General features: G+C 48.4%; 1 protein-coding gene across 10 annotated transcripts in view; it reads right to left on the bottom strand.

Moving 5' to 3' along the window:
* FAM118A (family with sequence similarity 118 member A) overlaps nucleotides 1-25,422 on the bottom strand; it is a 31,815-nt gene that overhangs the window by 3,432 nt on the left and 2,961 nt on the right. For 2 of the 10 annotated variants that reach the window (XM_019018717.4, XM_055375379.2), the window contains exons 2-8: nucleotides 15,786-15,841; nucleotides 14,779-15,031; nucleotides 10,155-10,376; nucleotides 7,816-7,944; nucleotides 5,836-6,121; nucleotides 3,174-3,206; nucleotides 2,145-2,228 (exon numbers count right to left, since the gene is read on the bottom strand). In XM_019018717.4, the coding sequence (XP_018874262.1) occupies nucleotides 2,145-2,228; nucleotides 3,174-3,206; nucleotides 5,836-6,121; nucleotides 7,816-7,944; nucleotides 10,155-10,376; nucleotides 14,779-15,031; nucleotides 15,786-15,832 (1,054 nt within the window). In that variant the 5' untranslated portion in view covers nucleotides 15,833-15,841. Of the gene's footprint in view, nucleotides 1-2,144; nucleotides 2,229-3,173; nucleotides 3,207-5,835; nucleotides 6,122-7,815; nucleotides 7,945-10,154; nucleotides 10,377-14,778; nucleotides 15,035-15,785; nucleotides 15,842-15,996; nucleotides 16,611-20,212; nucleotides 20,492-25,422 lie in introns of those variants that run through there. The other 8 variants (XM_055375378.2, XM_063704783.1, XM_019018712.4 and 5 more) reach the window with 8 other exon arrangements.

Below are 25,422 nucleotides of genomic sequence, written 5' to 3'. Positions count from 1 at the left end.
TCACGCCTATAATCCCAGCAGTTTGGGAAGCCAAAGTGGGTGGATCACAAGGTCAGGAGTTTGAGACCAGCCTGGCCAAAATAGTGAAACCCCATCTCTACTAAAAATACAAAATTAGTCGGGCATGGTGGTGTGCGACTGTAGTCCCAGCTGCTCAGGAGGCTGAGGCAGGAAAATAGCTTGAACCCAAGAAGCGGAGGTTGTGGTGAGCCGAGATCGCACCACTGCACTCCAGCCTGGGCAACAAAGCAAGACTCTGTCTCAAAAAAATTAAAAAAAAGACATCAGAGAAAACTTAAAAGATGGTGGAAATCAATCCAGGCAATCCCAACTAGTATGACTTCCAGAAAGGGAGAACAGAGAAGATGGAAAGAAGAAATAAAGAGAATCACAGACCATTCCAGAACTGGAGAAATGGAAGAGGAAAAAGAACATGTGAGTAAGGCAGGTAAAAAAGTTTTCCACCTAAATACATCCTCATTGAATTTCTAATCAAGGGAAAAGAGGATCCTAAAAACTCCCAGGAAAAAAAGCAACGGGTACCTTCAAATCACTGGGAACAGGTTCCCATCAGACACTCTTAATAGGAAACCTGGTCTTCTGACAGTGGAGTCTGGGGAATCACAACGGAGAATCCCATGCCAAAACTCCCACGAGCATGAGGATGGCACAGACACCTGCAGACACATGGCCCTCAGGAGGCGACCCCACACTGGGGTCTGCAGAAGCGGCCTCAGGAGGTACTAGCAGGATGGATGGGGGGCCAGAACAAGGGAGACCTGGGCCTCCATCTCAGAGAGAAGGAGGGGAGCTCAGGAGGCAGCAGTCCCCAGCGGAGCCAACCAGGAGAAGGTGTCCTGGGAGATGTGGGGTGGCAGGATGAAGAGAATGCATACTTTTTAAAAAAAAAAATTTCTTATTCAGTTCTGAAAGCTGAGGGAGTGCATACATTTAAGAATATTGGGAAACGTTAGTTTTTGGAACACAAAGGGGAAAGAAGAACATAAAAACTCCTCAAAAAGTAAGAAGTAACACAAATGTCTTCAAGCCCCAATAAAAAATGGGAGAATGGAATATAAGAACAAGCCACATTTGACCCTGACATTGAGGACACATCCGCAGCTGGCACAGGCGGCGTGGCACTGGGCCCACGGACACAACACACATGCTGCAGCTGGCACAGGCGCCGTGGCACTGGGCCCACGGCCACGGCCACAAGCTGGCTAAGCAGGAAAGAACACTGACGCTGTTTTCATCAAGTAAATGCTTTTGTTTGCCAACTTTTACAATCAACCTACAGACAGACTGGGGGTCTCATTTCCTTTCTGTCCTGTCACCACGGAGACCGACAAAACGGGGAAGCCAGCGGCTAGGGGGTGGGATACGCAAGTGGAGGCCCATCCAGCCCAGGCTTCGTGTTGGGAAGTCTGGCTTAAGTATGTTATTTAAAGAATGAGAAATAACACACAGCACTACGCAAACCCGGGAGGAGGAGGAGAAGGGGAGGAGAGGGAGGGACCGGCACGAACAAGCGAGATCGCCCTTCATAGTGTCAACAGAGAGGCCTATTCAAACACACTGTTTAGATAAATAGTTCAATCACTTAAATAAATCTTAGTCTGTAACAGAGGCAACAAAGCTCAAATGAGTTAAAGTGCTTTTCTCCAGAGACTCAGGTGACATGCATCAGGCTAGTGGTCACCCTTGGGGGCTGGAGGAGGCTGGACAGTGACAAGGGGTGTCCTGGCAATGCTGCTTCCTCAACTGCGTGTGATTAGATGGGAGCGTTCACTTTGCAAAAATGCACTGAGCTGACCTTATGTAACTTGTGCACTTTTTATTCATCTTTTTAACTTTTCTTTTTGGAGAGAGCACCTTCTGCCTGCTGCACCTTCTTAGTGTATGTTTTCTCCGTAACATTTTTCTAAAGAGGTACCAGTAGCTCTGGGCAGTCGGAATTGGGTTGGGGTGAGAGGTCAGGGTCTCTGCTAAGTAAGCCTCCTGTGCTCTCTGGCCCTCACAGAACGTATGCACCGTCCTCCCACCATAGGGCCCGGGGCATTAAAGCACGGCACGGTCCCTGAAGATGCCTGCCAACAAGAGAGACCTGAGGCAGCTCCCCACAAAAAGAACAGACACAATACCAGTATCTGATTGTGTGCGTTTTTTTGAAACTTCAATTCCATTCTCTTCTAACTTCCTCTTTGCACAGTCCTGGCATGCATTACCTGAAAGAGAAGAATTTATTAAGAAGCTTGTTTATTCAGAATCCACTCGCCAAGGCACAGTTCATAATGTGACCTCACTGAAGCACTGGCCAAGCAGACCCTGCCATCCGCCACAGATGACAGCAGCCACGCTACGGCTTCTCTCCAGAGACAGCCATGCTTCCTGGAGTCGCATCTCAGTGAGAAAGCAACTGTAATGAAGATGTCCTTTCGCATGGGAATAGGTGGCAACGGGGAGCCGACTGCGGCGGTTTCATACTTCCTGCACCACTAACATGGATGTGAGGCGAGCAGCTCCCACATCGATGCGCGTTTTCCCATCTGTGAACGCACTGGGCCAAACAGCCAGGGAAAACAGGGCTGTGCACAGAGGCCTCCGCGCCACTCACCAGAGTCCCTTTTACCCAAATGATTCGGCAAGGGGAGGCACCTGGTGCCCAGCGCACACACAGGAGGACGCTCATGGCCACCGAGTCTTGTTAAATTTATAAACAGGCAGAATTGAGCCCAGCAAGAAGAGCGTTCACATTTCAAAACAAGTATTAAATAGGAAGCTTCGGTGTGCAAGCTCAGACCCGTGCAACGAACATTTCGGAAGAGCTGGGTCATTCTAAGGCACTGCATCTGGCACCACATGGTATCACACAAATAGAACCTGTTCCAAGTCCCGTCACTCTTGGTTCTAGGGCAAGAAATTATTCTCAGGTGCCAGCTGGCCCACGTGTGATTCGGCTGTGCTTCCTCGTCAAAGGGATGGCTTTTAGTCTCTTGGTGTGGCAGGGACCATGCTAAGGCATGGCTATTTATCATCTTCAGTGGGGCTGTTTTAATACAAGCTAATTATTTAAGGTGAAAAACAAACGTTTATGATTTTACAGTTAGTGACAGAAGACAATGGAATGTGTAGGCAAAAAACAGGCTGGCAAGAAGAAAGATCTGCTTTACCCAATAATGTGGTGCTGTCCACGCGATCAGCATCTGAAGGAGAAAGAAAAGCAGTCAGTGGAGCCGAGACACCAAGAGCTCGTCCTCCTTGGCCACCCTGAGGCAGTGACTGGGAACGGCAGGGACTGGGAACAGGCTTCTGGGCAGGTCAGCCCGCGCGGGCTGCGGACTCCTGCGCTGCTCGCTGCCCTCACCTCTACCTCCCAGGCTTGGCGCGAGGACTCGCTGAAGGAGCCAGCTGGCAAAGGCAGCATGGTGTGGTGTCCGCGATCACTAGCATGACTGTCACTGTCATGGGCCTCCTCTCCCATCAGGAGTGGCACTCCATGAATTTGAGTACAAATGTCCTTCATGACACAGTCACAGATTAAAACTCCCAATGACCTTGCAGTCTTCTGGCAGCCTGTCGAATCCACTTGCCTGCCCCAACCTGGAAAGGGAGGCTCAGTGGGACAGAAAGCTGCTCAGCCCCACTCTAGGAGCCCGAGCACATGCAGGGTTACTCTGGGTCCTGTTCTTCCAGGGAGTGTGGGGGTGGAATGAGAAGCAGGAGACGGGGGCAGAGATGAGAAAAGCCCGCTGCCTCTCTGCAGAGCCACACATGTGGGCCGGTGCCAGGATGCACCAAATGGTGTATTTTGCTCTGCAGTCAGGCCAGGATCCCAATCCCAGCTTCAAAATGTCTGGGCACGTTATGTGCCTGTGCCAGCTCAGCTCGTCTCGTCTATGAAATCATCTACTTACTAGCACTGCATGCTGCCATGAAAAACCAACTCAGGTGAGAATATGGAACTCCGAGCAGAAGGTGACACACGGCAAGCAGGAGCTCTTTTCTTCTGCCCTTAATAAGAAGCTGTTGCCCTAATTATACTTTTATTTATGGAAATGGAACTTACATTGGTCCATTTTGCTAATTATTAGCAATTCTGAAAAGAAATGATAGTGGTTAAAAAAACAACAAAAACTTTAGCGATTGGATTATCTGTGCATTCTCTGGTCTCCAAGTTCACAGCTGGTCACATATACCTGCCTCTGTGGCTAACCTCATTCTAGTGTGTGGTGAGTGTGCCTGGGTTTCCTGTTACAATTAAACGAGCTAGCACAGGCCTTTCCAAGCTTGCCATCATCAATGTTTTATGATGCCAAACTCGCAGCTATTAATTCCCTTATGTCAAGGTGACCAAGTTTAAGAATTTCTCACTTACCCTGGTCATTCCTGATAGATGAGCAATTTCTCAAAAGGGCCAAGGAGCACTACTTAAAAGAGGTGTTGCATTCAGAACAGGGACAATACATTACGTGAAAAAAGAAGTGAAGTGTTCATGAAATCATTCTGTGCTTGTGAAGTTGTAACTTTTCAACTGCAGTAACAGGACACAAATATGAGATACCTGCGTCTTTCAAGTGTTAAGTATCACAACTGATAAAGCTAGCCTGGTAGTTTTCCTTCTTGGTTAAGGAAACCTGAAACAGGAATAAATGTGTCCAGCTATACATGTGTGCACAGCTGTAAACTTCAAAGTTACTGTATTTTTTATTTTTAGAGACAGGGTCTTCCTCCGACGTCCAGACCGGAATAAGTGGCCTGATCACAGCTTACTGCAGTCTCTAACTCCTGGGCTCAAGCGATCCCCCCACCTGAGCCTCCAGAGTAGCTGGTATCACAGATGTCCACCACCAAACCCAGCTTTTTTTTTTTTTTTTTTGGAAACAGAGTCTTGCTCTGTCACCCAGGCTGGAGTGCAGTGGCGCGATCTCGGCTCACTGCAAGCTCTGCCTCCCGGGTTCATGCCATTCTCCTGCCTCAGCCTCCTGAGTAGCTGGGACTACAGGTGCCCGCCACCATGCCCGGCTAATTTTTTGTATTTTTAGTAGAGACGGGGTTTCACCGTGTTAGCCAGGATGGTCTCGATCTCCTGACCTCGTGATCCACCCACCTCAGCCTCCCAAAGTGCTGGGATTACAGGCATGAGCTATCGCGCCCGCTCCAAACCCAGCTAATTTTTAAAAACATTTTTGTAGAGACCAGGTCTCCCTATGTTGCCCAGGCTGGTCTTAAACTCCTGGGCTCAAGCAATCCTCCTGCCTTGGCCTCCCAAAAAACTGGGATGACAGGCGTGAGCCACGGCGCCCAGCCTGAAGTTACTTTAAAGTTCTAGTTACAGACTGTCACTAGGACACCAATTACTCCAATCTTCTAATTTTAAATTACAGACGCAGTTTTAAAAAATAATAACGAAGACTGGTGAATTTTAGGGGTATGTGGGTTCCATCAAAAAAAGAGAGAGAGAAACAACTGGAAGAGCCCTGTGAGTTTTGTACTTGAAAAGTGAAGACAGGCCGGGCGCGGTGGTTCTCGCCTGTAATCCCAGCACTTCAGGAGGCCAAGGCAGGTGGGTCACCTGAGGTCAGGAGTTCGAGACCAGCCTGACCAACATGGTGAAACCCTATCTCTACTAAAAATACAAAATTAGCCAGGCATGGTGGCGCATGCCTGTAATGCCAGCTACTCGGAAGGCTGAGGCAGAATCCCTTGAACCTGGGAGGCGGAGGTTGTGGTGAGCCAAGATGGTGCCATTGCACTCCAGCCTGGGCAACAAGAGCAAAACTCCGTCTCAAAAAAAAAAAAAAAGAAAAAGGAAAGTGAAGCCAGATCCCATACCTGGGCTTTGCTGTTTGCAGATCTGAGTGGCAAGGTCTTGCACATATCCTGGAAAGTGGTCAAAACAGTCCCCGTAGGATACAACTTTGATTCCGTGCAGAAGCATATCTGCCTGATGCTTAAAGAAATGGTCTTCATTCTCCTTCAGCACAAGCATGTAGTGCTCCAAATCCACCTTATTCGGCACGGAGTAAAGAAAGAGGGCCTGGAATATCTGATCACGAAGGGTCTCCCCACAGCCCACAAACAGAAAGGACTTGGTGCGGTATAAGTTCTGGAGGACTTCCTAGAAAAGGCCAATGAAGAAATTGAGTGCTCATTTGAAAGACAGCAAGAGCTTACAACTAACCAAGTCACGTGTGTGTGCTTTTACATCACTGCTCCCTGACAGGCGTTCCCAGGGCCACGCTGAGGAGCACAGTTAGAAGGACAGTATCCTTCCCGACATGGCACTCAGGCCACCCCACAGCAGCAGCCTGTGGCAGCAAAGACCAAAGCTGGGCTGAGCCTGCCTGTCCCCACCTAAGCCAGGGTAACTGGTCTTTGGCCGAGGTGGGTGGCAGTGCACACGCCCCTAACAGCAAGGCCAGCCCATCGCCCACTCCACACACTCACCAGTGCAGTCACCCAACTCAAATCTTCTCAATTTGGGTACAATTTTAAATTATTAAAACATAAAATGAGGACAGTAAATGTTTTCAGTTCAGAATTATGCACATAAAACACCCTGAAATTAACGTTGATCTCAGTGGGCCATATGTGGGAATTCTTGCAGGGGTGGTTTTGCGAATGAGGGCAAGAGAGCTGAGGAGGGGATCAGTGACCATGACTAACGGGGTCGGGTGGGCACAGGGAAAGCAGATTGCATGGGGTCACTCAGGCAGGCAGGAGGGAATCGCCAATTCAGCTAACCAAATATCTCAGAGAGGCTCAGTCTCAGCCCAGGTATTTCTTATCACCAAGCAGTATTAATGATGCAACTGAAAAGCATCTGCCCAGTCACTCATCTGCTGACACCTGTCACGGCATGACACCGGCCCAGGGATGAGCACTGAGGAACAGGGCGCCTAGCTGTGTGCTTGAGGGTAAATCCACAGACACCGAGTTTCTCAGTGCTTACCAGAAGCACAGCTTTTCCACACTGCATTCTAGGGCATCAGGAAGACCTCACAGCCGGGAGTAGGGGCACACACCTGCAGTCCCAGCTACTCGGGAGACTAAGGCAGGAGGATCCTTGGGCCCAGGAGTTCAAGGAAGCAGTGAGCTTTGATCATGCCACTGCACTTCAGCCTGGGCCACAGAGCAAGACCCTGTCTATTTAAGAAGAAGAAAAACAAAAACCTCACAGAGAATGAAGTTTTATTTACTTTTATTTATTTATTTTTTTAGAAATGAGGTATCGCTCTGTTGCCCAGGCTGGAGTGCAGTGGTGCGATCCCAGTTCACCATAGCCTCTCCCTCCTGGACTCAAGCAATCCTCCTGCCTTGGCCTGCCAAAGCACTGAGATTACAGGCATGAGCCACTATACCAGGCCAAAAATGAAGCTTTACAACTACAGGAAGGAGAGCAGAGAATTTCAGACCAGAAGAAGCCTGGAAGAACAAGGACAACATTCTAGACTGCACGGGGCCTATATGTCATGCTGAGGAGTTTCACTGTATACCTGGGCAGGTGAGAACCACCAAACGGCCAGGGCTCCTAGAGAGGGTACAGGCAGATCTCTGCTTTCAAAGGAATCATGAATTCCTTCCTCCAACAAATGTTCGCCAAGCATCTACTCAACATGGAGGCACCATGCGGGACCCCAGAGACACAGACGAGGACAAGAGACGTGGCCCCTCCCTCAGCAACTGTGTGCAGGGCCGACCTGAAGGGCACGGATGCCTGGAGCCTGGGAAGCCACTCAACTGCAGCCAATGGCCAGTGGCCACCAGTAATCCCTGAGAGGACGCACCGATGCTAATTAGGACGGGCCGTACCATGACTTCTGCGTCTTGAGTGACGTCTTTATACCCCGATGGGTCCAGCACAACCCCGCAGGGGTCCGTGTAGAGGCCGTGAATGTGGAGGACGCCGTACTTCATGTGCCCTCTTGCCCATTCAAGGACCTACCAAACATCAAGCCAAGAAAAAGAAACACATCCTCAAACTGTTTCAAACAGAGAGAAGAAAATACTGAAAGTGGATTCATAGTTTTTAAACCTATCTTGGAAAGAATCATCGAGAGATGCTTCACTTTACACTTACACCTTCAAAACCTAAGAGAAACTCGGTTGTGAGCCCTAGTTATTCCCGTCCTACGATGGTACAGTCACACCTGTAAAACCTGAGAGAGGATCGGCTGTTAGCGCCAGTCATCCTGGTCCCATGATAGCAAAAGAGCTTCTGGGTGGCTCATACCTATAATCCCAGCTACTCAGGCCAAGGCCAAGACTTGAAGCTCAGGAGTTCGAGACCAGCCTGGGCAACAAAGTGAGACCCTGTCTCAGGGTGGAAAAAAAAGGACTTATTTAAAGACAGACAGTTACATAGAAAATGTCTTTAACACTTGAGGTTACAGCAAACTGTGAAGAGTGATTACTTTAGGTGGGCTATGGGGACTTTCACTTCTAAGTTATATGTTATATTTTAATTACTGCTATTTCTGTATTACTTCTACACACCCAGAAAAAATATATACATATGTATGTGGAGACAAGTATTTATCAAATGGCTAAGTGCATTCCTTTCAGTTCAAGATACAGAACGCAGGACCTTATCAAGATACAGAACACGGGACCTTATAAAGATGCCCATCGGGTCACTGTCAAGTCATCTTCACCCCGGAGCCCGCACAGCAGCAGGTGGAATGGACACAAACACCAACAGCCCTGCTGCCATCACTGGGCGGTGAGCCAGCTGGCAGTTCTGTTTATGCAACTGGCTGTCTGTTTCCAACAGCAAGCCCCAGCAGTGGGGACCGTGTGGCTCAGACGCAGAGAGCAGATGTCTACCCCATGACACTACCGGCAGGAGTGGGTGCCTTGGCCCTGCCCGCTCCCCTCAGGCGGCCCTGCCCCCGTGTACACTGCCCCGTGCCCCGTAATTCAGTTTCTTTGTACACAGAGTGGGGCCAGGGCCTTCCCTCACAAGGCAGCCTCTCACACAGGCAGCAGTGTTAGTTATGAATAACATAAGCAGACACACAAAGGTCACAAGTGTGTCAGAAAAGAAATATCAAGAGTCACATGAAACTACGCTCAACCTTTAGTAACACAAGAAATCAACGTTGAAAATTTCAGCTATCAAATGGACAAGGTGTATTTCATTTTGTTTTTTAATAACACCATGTGTTGGCAAGATACAGGAAATGGATACTCCCACACTCAGCCACTACCAGGAGTGTAACTGGTGCTCCTTCTGGAAAACAATTTGGTAATTTACATCATCAGTCTTTAAAACATTCATACCTTTTGACCATAAAACTCTTCTAGGAATTCATCTTGAAAACAGGACATAAAAGTATGAGGACCCTGTAGTGTTATTTATAACTGTAAATATATGCTAACTGATATAGTTTGGACATTTGTCCCCACGCAAATCTCATGCTGAATTGTGATCCCCAGTGCTGGAGGTGGGGCCTGGTGGGAGGTGCTTGGATCACGGGGCAGGATCATCCCTCATGGCTTCGTGCCATCTTCGTGACAGTGACTTCTTGAGAAATCTGGTCATTTAAAAGCATGTGGCACCACCCCCCTGCCACTCTCTCTGTTGCCATGTTGCATGCCTGCTCCCACTCTGCCTTCTGCCACTATTGGAAACTTCCTGAGGCCTCCCTGGAAGCAGATGCTGCTATGCTTTCTAGACAGCTGTGGAACCGTGAGCCAATTACAGCTCTTTTCTTTATATATTACCCAGTCTCAGGTATTTCTTTTTTTTTTCTTTTGTTTTTTGAGACAGGGTCTCACTCTCTTGCCCAGGCTGGAGTACAGTGATCTCAGCTCACTGCAACCATCTCCCTCCCAGTTCCAGCTATTCTCCTGCCTCAGCCTCCCAAGTTGCCAGTGTGCCACTTTCCATTATTACTTTTTTTTTTTTAAGAGAAAGGGTCTTACTCTGTCACCCAGGCTGGAATAAGTGGCATGATCATAGCTCATTTCAGTCTGGAACTCCTGGGCTCTAGCAATCCTCCCACCTCGGCCTCCCCAGTAGCTGGGACTGCAGGCAGGCACCACCATGCCTGGCTACTTTATTAGTAATTCACTGCTACAAAGTGAAAGCAGCTCCCAGGGCACAGAACTCCCCACACCTGCAGGCTGCCCGCACCCCCAGCCCATACCTTGGTCTTGTCCTTCAAGTCCAGAGACTCCATGGGCTTGTTCTGCTGCTGGCCAAAGATCTCCAGCAGGTTGTCATAGTTGGTGGTCAGGACCATGGTGCCCCTGTCCATCAGGCTGAGGATCGACTGCAGCACCAGAGGACTCTGGATGTGCTGCTCCAGGTCGTCAAACACCTCCATCAGGCAGTCCTGGAAGAAGCTGGGCTTGGCATCGCCTGTGCGCTACAAAAAGGTGGAATGACAGTTACAAAAACATCAGCTCTTAACAACTACTGAGCACCTAAGCAGGCCATGTTCTGGGTGCCAGAGATACAGCAGCTGAAAACAAAAGAAAATCTGGCTTCACAGCGTGCGCTGCAACTCCAGAGCAGGGGGACAGGGGATGCTCACGCGTAGCACGCCACCGGTGACGCTGCCACGAGAAAGCACGGCAGAGACGGGGGCAGGCGCTGTCAGGGGAGGTGGACAGGACCAAGACACTAGGCAAGCCTCTCTGAGAAGAGGGCATCTGAACAGGGGCCTGAGGAGGTGAGGGCTCGTGGAGAATGTTCTAAGCAGAGGGAAGAGCAAGGGCCACAGCACTGAGGTCACGGCTCAGGTACGTCCCAGGTCAGCAAGAGGCCACTGAGGCAGGAGAGGAGTGAGGGGAAGAGTCGGCAGCAGAAGCAGATGACCTGGGCCTTGAGGACCACAGTAAAGACTCTGGCTTTCCCTGAGCGCTGCACAGTCCCAGTTTTCTCTTTCTCGGTGGTAATGAAACAGCGTGTCTTCGTGGCACCTTCAATGAGGCGGGAGGCAGTGTTTCTTTTTTCTTTTTCTTTTTCTTTTTTTGAGATAGGGCCTTGCTCTGTCATCCAGGCTGGAGCACAGTGGTGCCAGGATAGCTCACTGCAGCCTCCAACTCCTGGGCCCAAGCGAGCTTGCCACCTCAGCCTCCCAAGTAGCTAGGGCTACAGGTGCCACCACCACACCCAACTCATTATATTTTTTGAAAATTTTTTTAATTTAATTTTTTATATTATTTTATTTCATTTTTCATTTTATTATTTTATTTTTTGAGACAGAGTCTCACTCTGTCACCCAGGCTGGAGTGCAGTGAGTGGCACGATCATGGCCCTCTGCAGCCTTGATCTCCCAGGCTCAAGTGATTCTCCCACCTCAGCCTCCCAAGTAGCTGGGACTATAGGTGCACACCATAACACCTAGTTAATTTTTTAATTTTTTTTTTTTTTTGAGACAGAGTCTTGCTCTGTCACCCAGGATGAAATGCAGTGGCGTGATCTTGGCTCACTGCAACCTCCCCTCCTGGTTCAAGCGATTCTCCTGCCTCAGCTCCCAAGTTGCTGGGACTACAGGTGCGCACCACCACACCCAGCTAATTTTTGTATTTTTAGTAGAGATGGGGTTTCACCATATTGGCCAGGCTGGTCTCCAACTCCTGACCTCAGGTGATCCACCTGCCTCAGCCTCCCAAAGTGCTGGGATTACAGGCGTGAGCCACTATACCCGGCCTAAATTTTTTTTTATTTTTTGTAGAGACGAGGTCTCGCTATGTTGCCCAGGCTTATCTTGAACTCCTGCCCTCAAGTGATCTCCCCACCTTGGCCTCCCAAAGTGCTGGGATTACAGGCATGAGCCAGCACACCTGGCCCGTAGTGCCGCATATACTCTGAGAGACACAAGAGGATCAGGACTGAGGCCTGGCCTCCGGAAGCAGCCTCAGTGTTTCACCGGTGGCCTTGACAGGAGCTGCCTCCAAGGGGCCTTGACAGCCAAAGCCTGGCTGGGATGGCTTCAAGAGAAAAAGGAAGGGCTGGTGACAGCAGATGCAGCAACCATGCTGCAGAGCTTTGCTGGGAGGGGACAGAGAGGCGGGGTGGGGGTGGGTTCGGGAGGACACAGGGTCCCCTCTGCCCGGCTCCCAGCCTCATTGTCACCCTCTGCCTCAGCACCTGGGTATCAAAATACCTCCCCTCGCCCTCTGTGCCTGTTCGTGTTGCTTGGCCCGCACAAGAAAACCAAGACTCACAGGTTCCCACTCATCGCCACAGCTCTTCTGACTCTCCCACCACCCAAACCCTCCCACTGCTCCCAGGGGGTCTGCCATCAGCCAACCCCCACATCTCCATCATCTCCTGGGAATGCTCACCTTCTCCCCGACCTGAGACCTGGCTCTATGCATCCCTGAGACCCTTCCTGGGGGCTCCCCCGCACTCCCTGCACCGATGAAGGTGAGGGCTGAGTCTCTCCAGCTGTGCCGTCATAATTTGGGGTGATTCTCATGTCCGCTTGGATGATTCTCCCTGGGATCATGGCCTCTAAATTCCACCCATCACTCTCCTCCAATAGTCCTGCTCCATCTCAGCCATCCACACATACAGCCCCCAAGGCCTTATCATTACCAAGACCTGGATCCTTTCCAGAACCTCTGGGCCAGCTTCCCCTGTCCAACCACTCCCTCCCATCTGCCCACCTCTCTAGCACCCTGGCTCCCAGGGAAACTTCAAGCCCATTGAGGCCCGTGAGCTACTGACCCCACTATCACCGACCAGTCACTCACTGCCCTGCTGTCCTGCCTTCTTCCATCAAGCAGCTTAGAGTCTACAATGGATCACTACAACTTCCCCCAACACACTTGCAAGCCCCTCGCCCTTCTCTGGTGTTGCTGGAATTCCTGATGCAACCAACTCTCAGCTTCCCCCGTGCCTGTTCTCCAACTCTCAACACAGCTGTGTCAACGGCCTCACCTCAACGCTTCCTGATGGAGGTTTTCAAAAACACGCAAAAGTGAACAGAAGAGTTGAATGATGCTCAACTACTTGTTTTCAAGACAAACGATTCTCATTCTAGACAAACAGTCTCTCTTCACCTGAAGGACAACAAGGGCCCTCAGTGCTGCCCAGCGACCCCACTACCCTTCCCTGGCCTTCCTTCGACTCCTCCCTTCTTCTTCCTATGACGGGTGAGCAAATGTTGTCTACAAGGGCCAGAGAGAAAATATTTTGAGATGGAGTTTCACTTTTGTTGCCCAGGATAGAGTGCAATGGCACAATCTTGGTTCATTGCAACCTCTGCCTCCCAGGTTCAAGCGATTCTCCTGCCTCAGCCTCCTGAGTAGCTGGGATTACAGGCGCCTGCCACCACGCCAGGTTAATTTTTGTATTTTTAGTAGAGACGGAGTTTCATCGCATTGGCCAGGCTGGTCTCAAACTCCTGACCTCAGGTGATCTGCCTGCCTCGGCCTCCCAAAGTGCTGGGATTACGGGCGTGAGCCACCGCGCCCCTGCCTCAGAGAGGAAATATTTCAGGCCTTGTGGGCCATAAAGTCTCTGTTCCAACTACTCACCTGGGCCTGGAGGCATGAAAGCAGCCACGTACTATACGTAAATGAATGGGTGTGGCTGCCTGTCAGAACCTCATTTGCAAAAGCAGGCCCAAGGCTGTGCATTTCCAGCCCCTGGCCTGTGATGAGAGCTGTCCCTTATTAATAGGACACCCAGGTGTGGCAGACTCACCTGACTAAAAACATTTCCCAAGCTCTGCTAGGTGCAGCCCTAGCTAAAACTCTGGCCAATGAGATGAAACAGAAGCGGTGTATGTGACTTCAGTGGTGGCCCTTGAAGCCCCCCACTTCCTCCCCTCCCCGCACTTCCCTCCTCCACGCACTCCCTGCGCACGCACATCATTTACAGCTGCCCGCAGGGCACCTGACGGAAGCTGCCTGTTGAGGGTGGCAGAGCCAGCAAAGAGGGGCCCTGCCCGGCCACCATGTTCCCCTTGGGCTGCCCACCCGGGTCTCTAGGTGGGGATTATAAAGGTGCTCACATGAAGCCATGTGGTTTAAGGTCTCCTTTCACAGCCAACCTCAACTCTCCCACTCTCCTTGGTGACGAGCTCACTTTTTTTCGTGCTCTCTCCTCTGTTCAAACGTCCAACATCTCCTCCCGTCCTGACTCTCAGATGCTGACTGTGCCTCTTCAGTAAATACAAGAGCAGAAGAAGACAATGACTGCCAAGAGCCCCAGCCATAGGGTCCAGCTTCCCAGCCTTTATGGCCACACGCCATAGCTGACGGGGACAACAATGGCCTGCCACGCACCTTCCCCTGCACCAGACCCATCGGCCCCAGGGCCTCGCTCAGGAATAGCTCCTGAATCATCAGTGCTTCTCCTCTCAACTAGATCATCTAGATCATCTCTGCAGCAGACAAAGAAGCTGGACCTTCTCCCATTTTCAGATGTTTTCTAGGAAGCACCTGTCATCTGAAGAAATACGGCCGGCCTGCTTACACCAAACACGCCTAAGGGATATCCCTTCACTAAGTGAATATACAATCACAAAGTTCATACTGAGTGCAGCTGGACAATCTGCCTGAGACGATCTCACACAGTCAGGCTCCATTTAATAGGAGCTACTTTAGGAGCCCCACGCTGCACTGTGGCTGGCATCCCCTCAATTTTAAAAGACGACACCCCGATGGACTCAAGGATTTCTGGCTCATCAGCCCGACTCTGCTGAGCACTGAACACAAGTTAGGCCTGCAGAGTTTAACATTAGGTTCACAGACTCATCCAACCCGCTGCAGAACCAAGCTGTCCCCAAGAGGTACTTGTCTGACACTTACAGGTGACATCTTCCGGATCAGATCATGGGCGACAACCAACAGGTCCCGGTCCTTCGTCACTTTCCTCCGGAACTCGGCGACGTCTCCGGGGTGCAGCACCTCCAGCTGCTCTGCAGCCTCGATGACGGCCTCGATGCAGCTTCTCCACGAGCAAAGGGCAGGGATTCCGGGGGCCACTGCTGCACTGACGCCAGTCCCGATAACCAGGAGCAGTTCCTGGGGCTGTTTCCGGATGAGGCTTTTTAAAAACTTTCTACTTGAAAACAAGGGAGCGAGAGAATGAAAGTCAAAGCGGAAACATTGCAAACACAAAGTCTGGAACTGTCTGCGAGTTCAGGCCTTGTGCTGTGTACACACACACACACACACACACACACACACACACACACACAGTCCCCTCTTACGCTGTGGGGAGACGGCCTGTGTATCCTTCTTTGCGTATTTATTTCACATGTTCTACCCTTATTCCTTAAAGGACGTGGGACAGCTGTGTCTCATGCATTTTAAGTTGCCCAGTGTTAAGCTCAATTTAAGTGATACATATCATTCCTTTGAAGCTGCACACAGGTTATGAATACAAACGATGATGACAAAATGACCCCTGCTTGCAGTGACGGATAAGACAGTTACTGGCAAATGCTGGTTTCCTGCCACCCACCAATCCCAACGGTAAGTACCTCTTTATCGCGCTTCACTTTATAGCAAACACAAGCTGCTGTCCATCTGTAGTCAAAGAATTCTTTCTTAGGAAGCCTGACACTCCCAGTTCTAGACATGACCCCTCTAATGACATGTTGCTTGGTTTGGAGACTGGGCAGAAAGCTGCCTTCTGGAACGTTCCTTACATTGAAGCCAAGGGTGGAAAATGGCCCTCGAGGTTCTCTCATGCCCCAGTGATTCCATTTCACTTTCGCCCTTGCAGGTACTAAAGAACAAGTGCGCACACTCACGACAGACGCTAGATGAAGTCAATGAAGCTGCTTGAAGGTATAGTTGCCTTTAATTACCTGGATTTTTGTTCACTTCTATTTGTTGTCTTTTCCACTGAATCCATCTGTGAATTCTAAAGAGAAAAATTGGTCAGAAGTGACTTCTGTCTCCCAGGTAAAAGTTTTTATTTGCACCCTGGAAGATAGTTAAGGCTAGAATTAAAATCAAAGGTCCTCAATCTTTACTTAAATTATAATATCTGAAAAATGTCATACGCAAATGACGTACATCCAAAATGCTTCCTAAGCCACCATTCCTCATCTCATGTGACTCATCAGGCTGGTCGGACTCTCGCTGTTCTACACGGGACAGCACAGAAGGAAAACGCACACACAGGAGCAGATGAAGGATGGGCTCTGTGGGCTCCGAGCTGGGGTTTTCGCTGTCTCTTGGGACACTGCTCTAGAAGAATTTCCAGTGCACATGAACACAGATGACTTATCAGAGAAGCAAAACACAGCAAGCGGCACAACAAAGCGAAGCCAGAGGCGGTTTTGCAGAGGAAGCCAACGAGTGCTCTAAGGTGCAGAGCACTGGACTGGAGCATGGCCATCCTCAGCATTGGCACCAGCTCCAAGGCACCAGCCCTCCCCTCGGCCTTACTGAAATCCACTCTAAAGAAGTCATCCAAGTAAAAAGCCAATTCTTACCTTATATAAAAACAGAAATCCCAAACCATCTGGGTCTCTTTCCCCAAGCTATCTCCATATTCTTTAATTTTTCCAAAATCAGACCAGGCGTGGTGGCTCATGCTTGTAATCCCAGCATTCTGGGAGGCCAAAGTGGACTGCTTGAACTCAGGAGTTCAAGACCGGCCTGGGCAATACAGCAAGATCCTGTCTCTACAAAGAATAAAAAAATTTGCCAGGCATGGTGGTGCATGCCTGTAGTCCCATCTACTAGGAAGGCTGAGGTGGGAGGGTCGCCTGAGCCTGGGAGGTTGAGACTGCAATGAGCCGTGGCCACGTCATACCACTCCACTCCAGCCTGGGCAACAGGGTGAGACCTTGTTTCAAAAATAAAAAATAAATAAAAAATAAAAATTTTCCAAAATCGCGTTTCCCCCCAATTCTAGAAATAATATCTACTGTAAGCAAGGAAAAATACAGAAAAATAAGGTTTTGCCTATAATCCTATGACCTGTGAGCAATAACTGTTAACATTTATATATTCCCTCTACTCTCTCTTAAAAATGTTTACAAGGGAGGCTGAGGCAGGAGAATCACTTGAACCCAGGAGGTGGAGGTTGCAGTGAGCTGAGATCGCACCACTGCACTCCAGCCTAGGCAAGAAAGCAAGACTCCGTCTCAAAAATAAACAAACAAACAAAAGTATTGACATAATTTGAGAACACAGTGCATATCCTACTTTTTCATGCATTAAAATAAATACATCTCCTTTATGTTATTAAAAACTATTCGTAAATGTAAGTGTAATGTATATATATGGAATTCTCTCTTACTGACACATGTCTGATGCAGAATGTTAGTATAACACCCTGACCACCGACTTAGTGCACAAAGCCTGTATATTGTGAAATTATTTATTTAGGAGAGATTTCTGAGAAGAACTGCTGAGTTAGAGAGTATGAACACCGTAAAATATCTTAGCACACACCACCAAACCGCTTTCCAGAAAAGTGGTCAGCAGAACATGTCAGTGCTCGCTTTGCCACATCCAAACCAGCACTGACTGAAAATGACTTTGGCAGAGGACGGTGGCTCACATCTGTAATCCCAGCACTTCGGGAGGCTGAGGTGGGAGGATCCCTTGAGCCCAGAATTTCAAGACCAGCCTGGGCAACATCATGGGGAAACCCCATCTCTACAAAAAATACAAAAATTAGCCAACGTGGTGGTGCTCATCTGTAGTCCCAGCTACTTGGAAGGCTGAATGGTAAAATCACCTGAGCCCAGGAGGTTGAGGCTGCAGTGAACCACGACTGTGCCACTGCACTCCAGCCTGGGTCGCAGAGTGAGACCCTGTCTTAAAAAGAAAAAAAAGAAGAAGAAGAAGAAGAAAGGAAGAAAAGAAAAAGAAAAATTACGTGTTTTTTTTTTTTTTTTTGATGGAGTCTCGCTTTGTCACCAGGCTGGAGTGCAGTGGCACAGGCCTGCGCCACCACATCCGGCTAATTTTTGTATTTTTCATAGAGAACGGGATTTCACCATGTTAGCCAGGATGGTCTCGATCTTTGACCTTGTGATCCGCCTGCATCGGCCTCCCAAAGTGCTGGGATTACAGGCATGAGCCACAGCGACTGGCTGAAAAATCACTTTTTCACATGTGTAATCTTCACTCACACACACACACCCCGCCACTAGAATCAGGTCATCAAAAGTAATTTTCCAGGGTAAGGAAACAAGGCTTAATCAGTCCATAAGCATCATTAGATCGCAGAGCTAAATGGGATCCCCGTTATCCTTTGAAAATGTAAACAACCACCTAAGTCCATGCATATATTTTCCTAGGGAGAGTTCACAGCTTCCATCAACTCCCAAACATGTCTGCGACCTTACCCCAAATGCTAAGAAATCACAGTCCACAAGCAAAGAAAACAAGGCTCACAGATGCCTGTAACCTGCCCCAGGGAAAGACTGGCAGAGTCCGGGCTGGGGCTTGGCCCTAACACATCCTTCTTCCCATTGAGGAGTTAACATCAGTCATCAAACTAATCTTTTGTTTTTTTAATCTACTAGATACTTTCTAAGGAAAGTAACAAATGTTGAGTTTCTCCACTGTATAATATAATCCCTCCACCATCTATTAATAATATAAGCAACTCTGGACCCCACCCCTGAGATTTCAATGACTGATTTAACTGTTCACCAATCCTCAGTTTTATCAACCATAAAACATGGATTCTTGCCAATGGGCCGAGTTTTGAAAGCTCAGGCCTCTGTATGAAAGTGCTCTGGCAGCTGGAACTGCTGAGTCCAACAGCTCAGGCTCTGGCCTGTGGATGAGGCGGCCTGCACACTGCCCTTCCCGGCCTCCTGCTGTGGGGCAGGACTTGGGAGCCACTCCTGTTCAATCCTATTTGGAAGGGGACGATAAGAGGGCTCATCAGCTGGCTAATTCAAGTGCCCCCTACTCCCGCCCCCCAAAATAATCCACATCACTTCCAAATAGTTACTCCTCCCTGTCTATGAGAAGGGCTTGTTTAGTTCAGCCGTCTGTACACGACATTTTAGACTATTTTTTAAACACGCACTGGTCAACCAGTGACGTAAAAAAACCACATGCCTAAAACTGTTACCACAGTAAAGAACTTTCAAAATCTACCTCTAGTTCTTTCAACTACTGTTCAATTGCTTTCGATTCTCCACATATACGTGATTATGGTTACAAATTCAAATCCTAAATACTGCATTTACACATCTTCAAAAACAGTATGAACAAATTAAACTTTTGCAGGCTATACTTAACTCCGAAATTAAGCGATTTCAAAGTTTCTCAAAAGAACGAGGTATCACTATTCCTAACACTTAGGTAACAGGCCACAGCTCGCACTCCTGGGTGGTCTGTGGCTCGCTTAAGTGCTCAAAACCTCTTTCTCAGCCTGAACTGCAGGTCTGGTGCTGGCTCCTCAGACAGTATTTCAAACACAACCACACGGAGTCCAACCTCAATAGGCAGATGGGCCTCTAGACTTTAATACTGATGCATACCTTTAAGGATCAAAGGAGCCAACACGGAAAGTACCCAATTATATAAAAACTCAACACAGCAACTCTGCAACCTGAACTGCACAGTTGCCCATATTTAGACATTTACAGTTCATTATCACACTACATGTTTAAAGACATTACCTCATTTCCTGTTTTACAGCAGCCTAAACACCAGAGTCAAATCTCACAATAATCTAGAAATTACCCTAAATCTCCCCCTTGTTTTTAAACCAAAATCCAAGTAAGGTGATCTCCAAAGCACTCAGCACCAGGTCCTAGAAGTTTCAGCAGGACAGCAAGCTCCAAGCGTTCTGCTCCCATCCAAACACCGTCTAAGCCCATCAGATCCCAGAAAACAGTAACAAAACCCTTCGGAGGCCTTTCAGACGCTGCATCTCTCGGTTTCCTTAGTGACTACGTCGTCACCACGGTGTGTGGGCCCAGAGCCAAGTCATCATAGCAACCCTTCTTTTTTTTCAAGGACCTATCAGCATTTCTGAAAGCAAAATCTGGCCCCAGCAGAGATTCTTATAAGCAGTTCCTGTCTTTTTTAATCCAAAGCCAAACTCTTACCAGGATGCTGTCTGCTTAGAACTTAAGATCACTAGCATTTTATAAACTAGCATAGAGTAGCTAGAGACTGTCTTATTCTTCAAACCCTGGCATCCAGCACTACGTAAACGTTCATCAAACGGAGTTCAATGCAAAATACAAGCTACCAAAATCGAACTTGTTATTTACAGGTAGTAAAACAAAGTACCTCACAACCCTACCGTGGTAGGATGTTAATGGCCCTGCCCCCTCATGCCTGCTGGCAGCCACACCCTTCTACAGCCCCTCACAGACTCCAGGCTTAGCCATGTGACTTTTTGGCCACTGAGATATCGGCAAATGGGATAATGGGAAGCAAGTACAAGTCCGACACACCCTTTACGACAGAGCCTGTCCCGGTGGAATTCTGCCCTGCAGAGCTCTGGCCTGCCACTTGGTGGGCAGCCGAGGTACCATCCACCCACACAAGAGCAAGGCTGCCTTGGGCCGCAACTGCATGAGTGGCCCCAGCGAGCCTGGCAGAAGAACCTGCTGGGCCGGGACCTGGGCCTGGCGCTGAGCTAGCAAATAGGCTGTGGCTGTTTAAACCATGGCGGGACAGGGAGAAGCCCAGAGTGCCAAGGAAAACAGAGCAGATGGACGAATGAACGAACATCACGAGGCTCTGTGGGGAGAGGGGAATGTGTGTCAAGAACTGTAATGATTAAAAGTGGTGTAACAAAAAAACCTTAAATTACTCGCTTTCCATTACAAGCTATATGTTCACTTAACAAGCACAAACCATCAATTGGAAGTGTCCAGACTCTGGGATCCTCAAAAGTATCCTTTAAGAAAACCTTTTCTGTGTGTTTTGAGACTAAGTTTCACTCTTGATGCCTAGGCTAGAGTGCAATGGCGCAATCTCGGCTTGGTGCAACCTCCGCCTCCCGGGTTCAAGCAATTCTCCTGCCTCAGCCTTCCAAGTAGCTGGGATTACAGGCACACGCCACTAAACCTGGATAAGTTTGTGGTTTTTCAGTAGAGACAGGTTTCACCATGTTGGTCAGAGGCTGGTCTCGAACTCCTGACCTCAAGCGATCCACTTGCCTCAGCCTCCCAAAGTGCTGGGATTACAGGTGTGAGCCACTGTGCCCAACTTTCTTAATTTCTTTCTATAAATAGATGATCACATGGGCTTTGAGCAGTTTCAAAAAGCAGGGAGATAAGGGTGTCCAAGCAGCATCTGATTACAATGAAGCAAGAGGGACTCAGAGTAAACATAAGCTCAAACTACATCCATCTCACACAGGAGTGAGTGGTGTCACATTTACTCGGCAAAGTTTCCGAATGCTCACCTTTAACTCACCTGTAGTCAATCCACAGTGATCATAAAATGACCCCAGAATTTGCAAAGAAAGTCAGACAAGGTCACTGTGACTACAAAGGAGTTGATTTATGTTGAGCCCTTAGAGCAAAGCCCGGCAACACAGTAGGCTATTAGTACCAATATTACCACTGCCACTGTGACAAAAGCACCTCCCACTAAGAAACCATTTATAAATGTGCTACTGACAGGAGACAAGAGGCTGGGAAATACTAAATTTAATCAGTGTAGCCAGGGTGGATCTTAAGGACTGGAATGTCCTTAGAGGAGGCCAGAATCTATCCACTGCATTCTGACTACACCAAGGCAGCTCTGGAAGACCGGGAGCCTTCAAGCAAGCCCTTCCCAGCATGACCCTCAGCAAGACAGATGACTGCATGCTATGGAAGCTCAACGGCCAGACCCTGCTCATTAATATCCTCCTCTCCCTTCATTCTAGATGTGATTCCCACAAACTTCCTTTTTCACAGCCATCAGGTTCCCACGTAGGCTTGGGAGAGGAGAAGAGTGTGGCTGCAGAAATCACTGAGCAAGGCTGGATGTGGAGGCTCACACCTGTAATCCCAGCACTTTGGGAGGCCGAGGCGGCCGGATCACCTAAAGTAAGGAGGTCGAGACCAGCCTGGCCAACATGGTGAAACCGTGTCTCTAATAAAAATACAAAAATAAGCCAGGTGTGGTGGTGCGCACCTGTAATCCCAGCTACTCTGGAGGCTAAGACAGGAGAATCGCTTGAACCCGGGAGGCAGAGGTTGCAGTGAGCCGAGATCATGCCACCGCACTCCGCACTGAGTGACAGAGCAAGACTCCATCTCAAAAATAAAATCAAATCAAATCACTGAGCAACAGTCTTCAAGCACATGTGACAGTCATATTTCTAACCACAAATGAACCATCTGCGATCTAGCTGATAGGTTTCTGGTGAGTTTGATTAGCATGACTAGGGTCACCTGAACTGGAAACAAGGCACAAATGGGCAAAAAATTAAGCTTCTGGAACTGCAAAGGAGAGGCTTAGCCTTGAAACCACAACACCCCCACCTGAAGCAGCATTAGGACTAAGGTGGAGAAAACACAGGATCTGGAGACAAGGAAACACCACCCTTTCCCCAGCCAGGTAGACCTCTCTAAACCTGTTTCCCCCAGCCAGGTAGACCTCTCTAAACCTGTTTCTCCATCTCCCAAATGGGGATCCCAACATGCACATCACCGACGGGGCTGCTGCAGACGTTCAAGGGAGACGCGTATCTGAAAGGCACTTAATAAAGTGCACAGTGTCTGTTACTCTCAACCGCCTCACACCAGCACCACTCTTCCAAGGCAGTCACCACAACTACATTTCAGTGTAATCATGGTTCTGGTAAAACTTAATCTCAGCCATTACTAATAATAAGGGATCTTCAGGATGAGTTATTTTCTTCAATTTACAGAAAATATGAACCCTTAATTTGAACGCACTCCACTTAACCAATTACTTTTTATTCTGTTGAACTTAATTATAATGGGAAAAATGCCTTATTTTGTAATGATGGAAATAAGTTAATTGGATTCCTGAAACCAGTCCCACCAAACAGAGCTGCTTGGACGTATACACCCAAACCAGGAAAACAGCAAAACCCACCACTAGAAAAAGAATCTAATTCAAATTTAGTTTAATTTGGTCACAAATTAATTCAAAGAGCAACATTAATTACTGCCACTTTTTCAGCCCTTAATAGAGATTCAAGGGAAAATGCTAAGCGTTTTACACGCACTATCTCAGTTAACCTCAATAACCCGATGAGGTGGCGACTCCTATGACCCACAGCCTGGCCAAGGCTGATACTGAACCCTTCTAACAGGCCAGCCCCAAGTTGTGTCTTATATATTCTTGCGCCTTTCTTCCTAACATCAGTGCAGCTTGAAATGGCAAACAAATATACCTGATATTTTACTGGGAACTCTGCCATCCACTAAAGCATTCAGCATTTTACATACAGTTTGTCCACCAGATGTGACACATTAACTCAAATAAATGTGTTACTTAACAAGCCAATGTTAAAACACGCCAAGACAGAGGCCAGGGGCTTGTGGACCCACCTGCCTTTACCCCACCTCAACAGGATACGTAAGACATGTTCTAGAAGGTAAACCTCCAACAAAATGTAAAATGACAGAATTTCAGAGCGGGCAGGATCTTAAAGGTTACATGAAACCAAATGCCCTAATTTTTCAGAAGTGAAAATTGAGACTAAGAGACAGTGACTTTGTCAACTTCCCCCACGGGGCTGGGAACAAGCTATAAAGTAACTCCTGGCTCATGTCCCATACCCTTCCCACCGGCCTGGGCATTGTCTGGTCCACTGTGACCCCAACACTTTAAGGCACTCATTTCTACCTCTTTACCACCAAATCGTTACAAATAAGGCACACATTTAGTTTTCTACAGTTTCTCCTTCCCCGGAAATGTTGAAAGAGTTGCCATTAGGCAGATAGAAGAGGCGGCAGGCAGAGCAGCTCCAGGAAAAAGACCAGCCCCTGCACAGTGTGCTTATCATTCAACTGTCCATGTTAGCTTGGAGGGGGTGGGAACAGCTAAGGAGGGCCACATGGAGGAACAATGCTACCAACTCAAGAGGACGGCATTTTCCTGACAAGGAGATGCTGCAGGCTCCTTGGGGGGAAGGAGGTAGGATACAGGAGCAACAGCCTGGCCAACAAATCAGTACTGGCTGAACTCCTTACTACCCGGGCAAGGACTCATTCCTGAGCCTATTTACTTTTTCTACAAAGGAAAGAATATCTTATACCTCCTAAGGTTGCTGGAAGCATTAAATGGAATAAAAGAACAAAGCCTGGAACAGTGTGCTTCCTACTACACCCTAGATGTGTGATAGGGAATCCTTCCTAGATTTAATTAAAATTAAAGCTAAATAAAATTAAACAGCTGCGTCACATTAGTCATATTTTCAGTGTTCGGCGGCCACAAGCGGCCAGTGTGTACTGGACAACAGTCATTACATTTTGGTTACCACAGGAAGTTCCATTGTGCAGTTATCCCTGAGTCTGTCTCTCCCTCACCTAAGTCCAGACTTCAACAAACAAGTCCTGTAGATTTTTCTTCCTAAATCTGTTTAATCCATACCGTCTGCCACAGTCTTAAAGCCCTCACAACTTGGCTGGGAGCGGTGGCTCACACCTGTAATCCCAGCACTTTGGGAGGCCGAGGCGAATGGATCACCTGAGGTTGGGAGTTTAAGACCAGCCTGGCCAACATAGTGAAACCCCGTCTCTACCAAAAATACAAAAAGTAGCTGGGCAAGGTGGCAGGCGCCTGTAATCCCAGCTACTTGGGAGGCTGAGGCAGGAGAATCACTTGAATCTGGGAGGCAGAGGCTGCAGTGAGCCGAGATCGCACCATTGCACTCCAGCCCTGGCAACAAGAGCAAAACTCCATCTCAAAAAAAAAAAAAAACAAAAAACCCTCACGACGTGTCTGACACTGAAAGGCACCTGCTTCCAGTTCCAGCCCCTCTAGTCCTCCAGTCCCACAGTCACCAGAGGGAAATTTCTGACACATCTGAACTTGTCTCCCCTCCAACAGCTTTGCATTTTGTTGAAATCTCTACTTGGTCTGCATCCTGTTTCCCGTCTTACTACTCCTAGAATCCCCGGAATCTCCAAAGTGCTGTCATTTTGTATGCTAATGAGCTGATTGACGCAGATAGGCCCTGGGCAGCTTCAGAAGGGGGCTTATCACCAGAAAGACCAAGGCAGGATTAGATCCTTGGAACTTTCAGCCCCACCCACTAAACTGGGGAAGAGAGGGCTAAAGATTACGTTGATCACCAAAGGCCAATGGTTTAATTAAGCATGCCTACATGCTTAAGTCGTCTCCATAAAAGGCCCAAAAAGGCTGGGTTCTGAGAGCTTCCTGAGAGATAAATACAAACATGCGGAAGTTTTTGGAGAATGGTACACCCCGGGGAGGGCACAGAAGCTCTGCACAGCATCCCCCACGCCTCACCCTATGCATCTTCTCATCTGTGTCCTTTGCGATATCTTTTGTAACAAACCAGTAAACCTGAGC

The sequence above is a fragment of the Gorilla gorilla genome, chromosome 23 (assembly GCF_029281585.2).
Source record: "Gorilla gorilla gorilla isolate KB3781 chromosome 23, NHGRI_mGorGor1-v2.1_pri, whole genome shotgun sequence".
In the NCBI taxonomy this organism is placed as follows: domain Eukaryota; kingdom Metazoa; phylum Chordata; class Mammalia; order Primates; family Hominidae; genus Gorilla; species Gorilla gorilla.
This window is presented reverse-complemented; position numbering and strand designations above follow the sequence as displayed.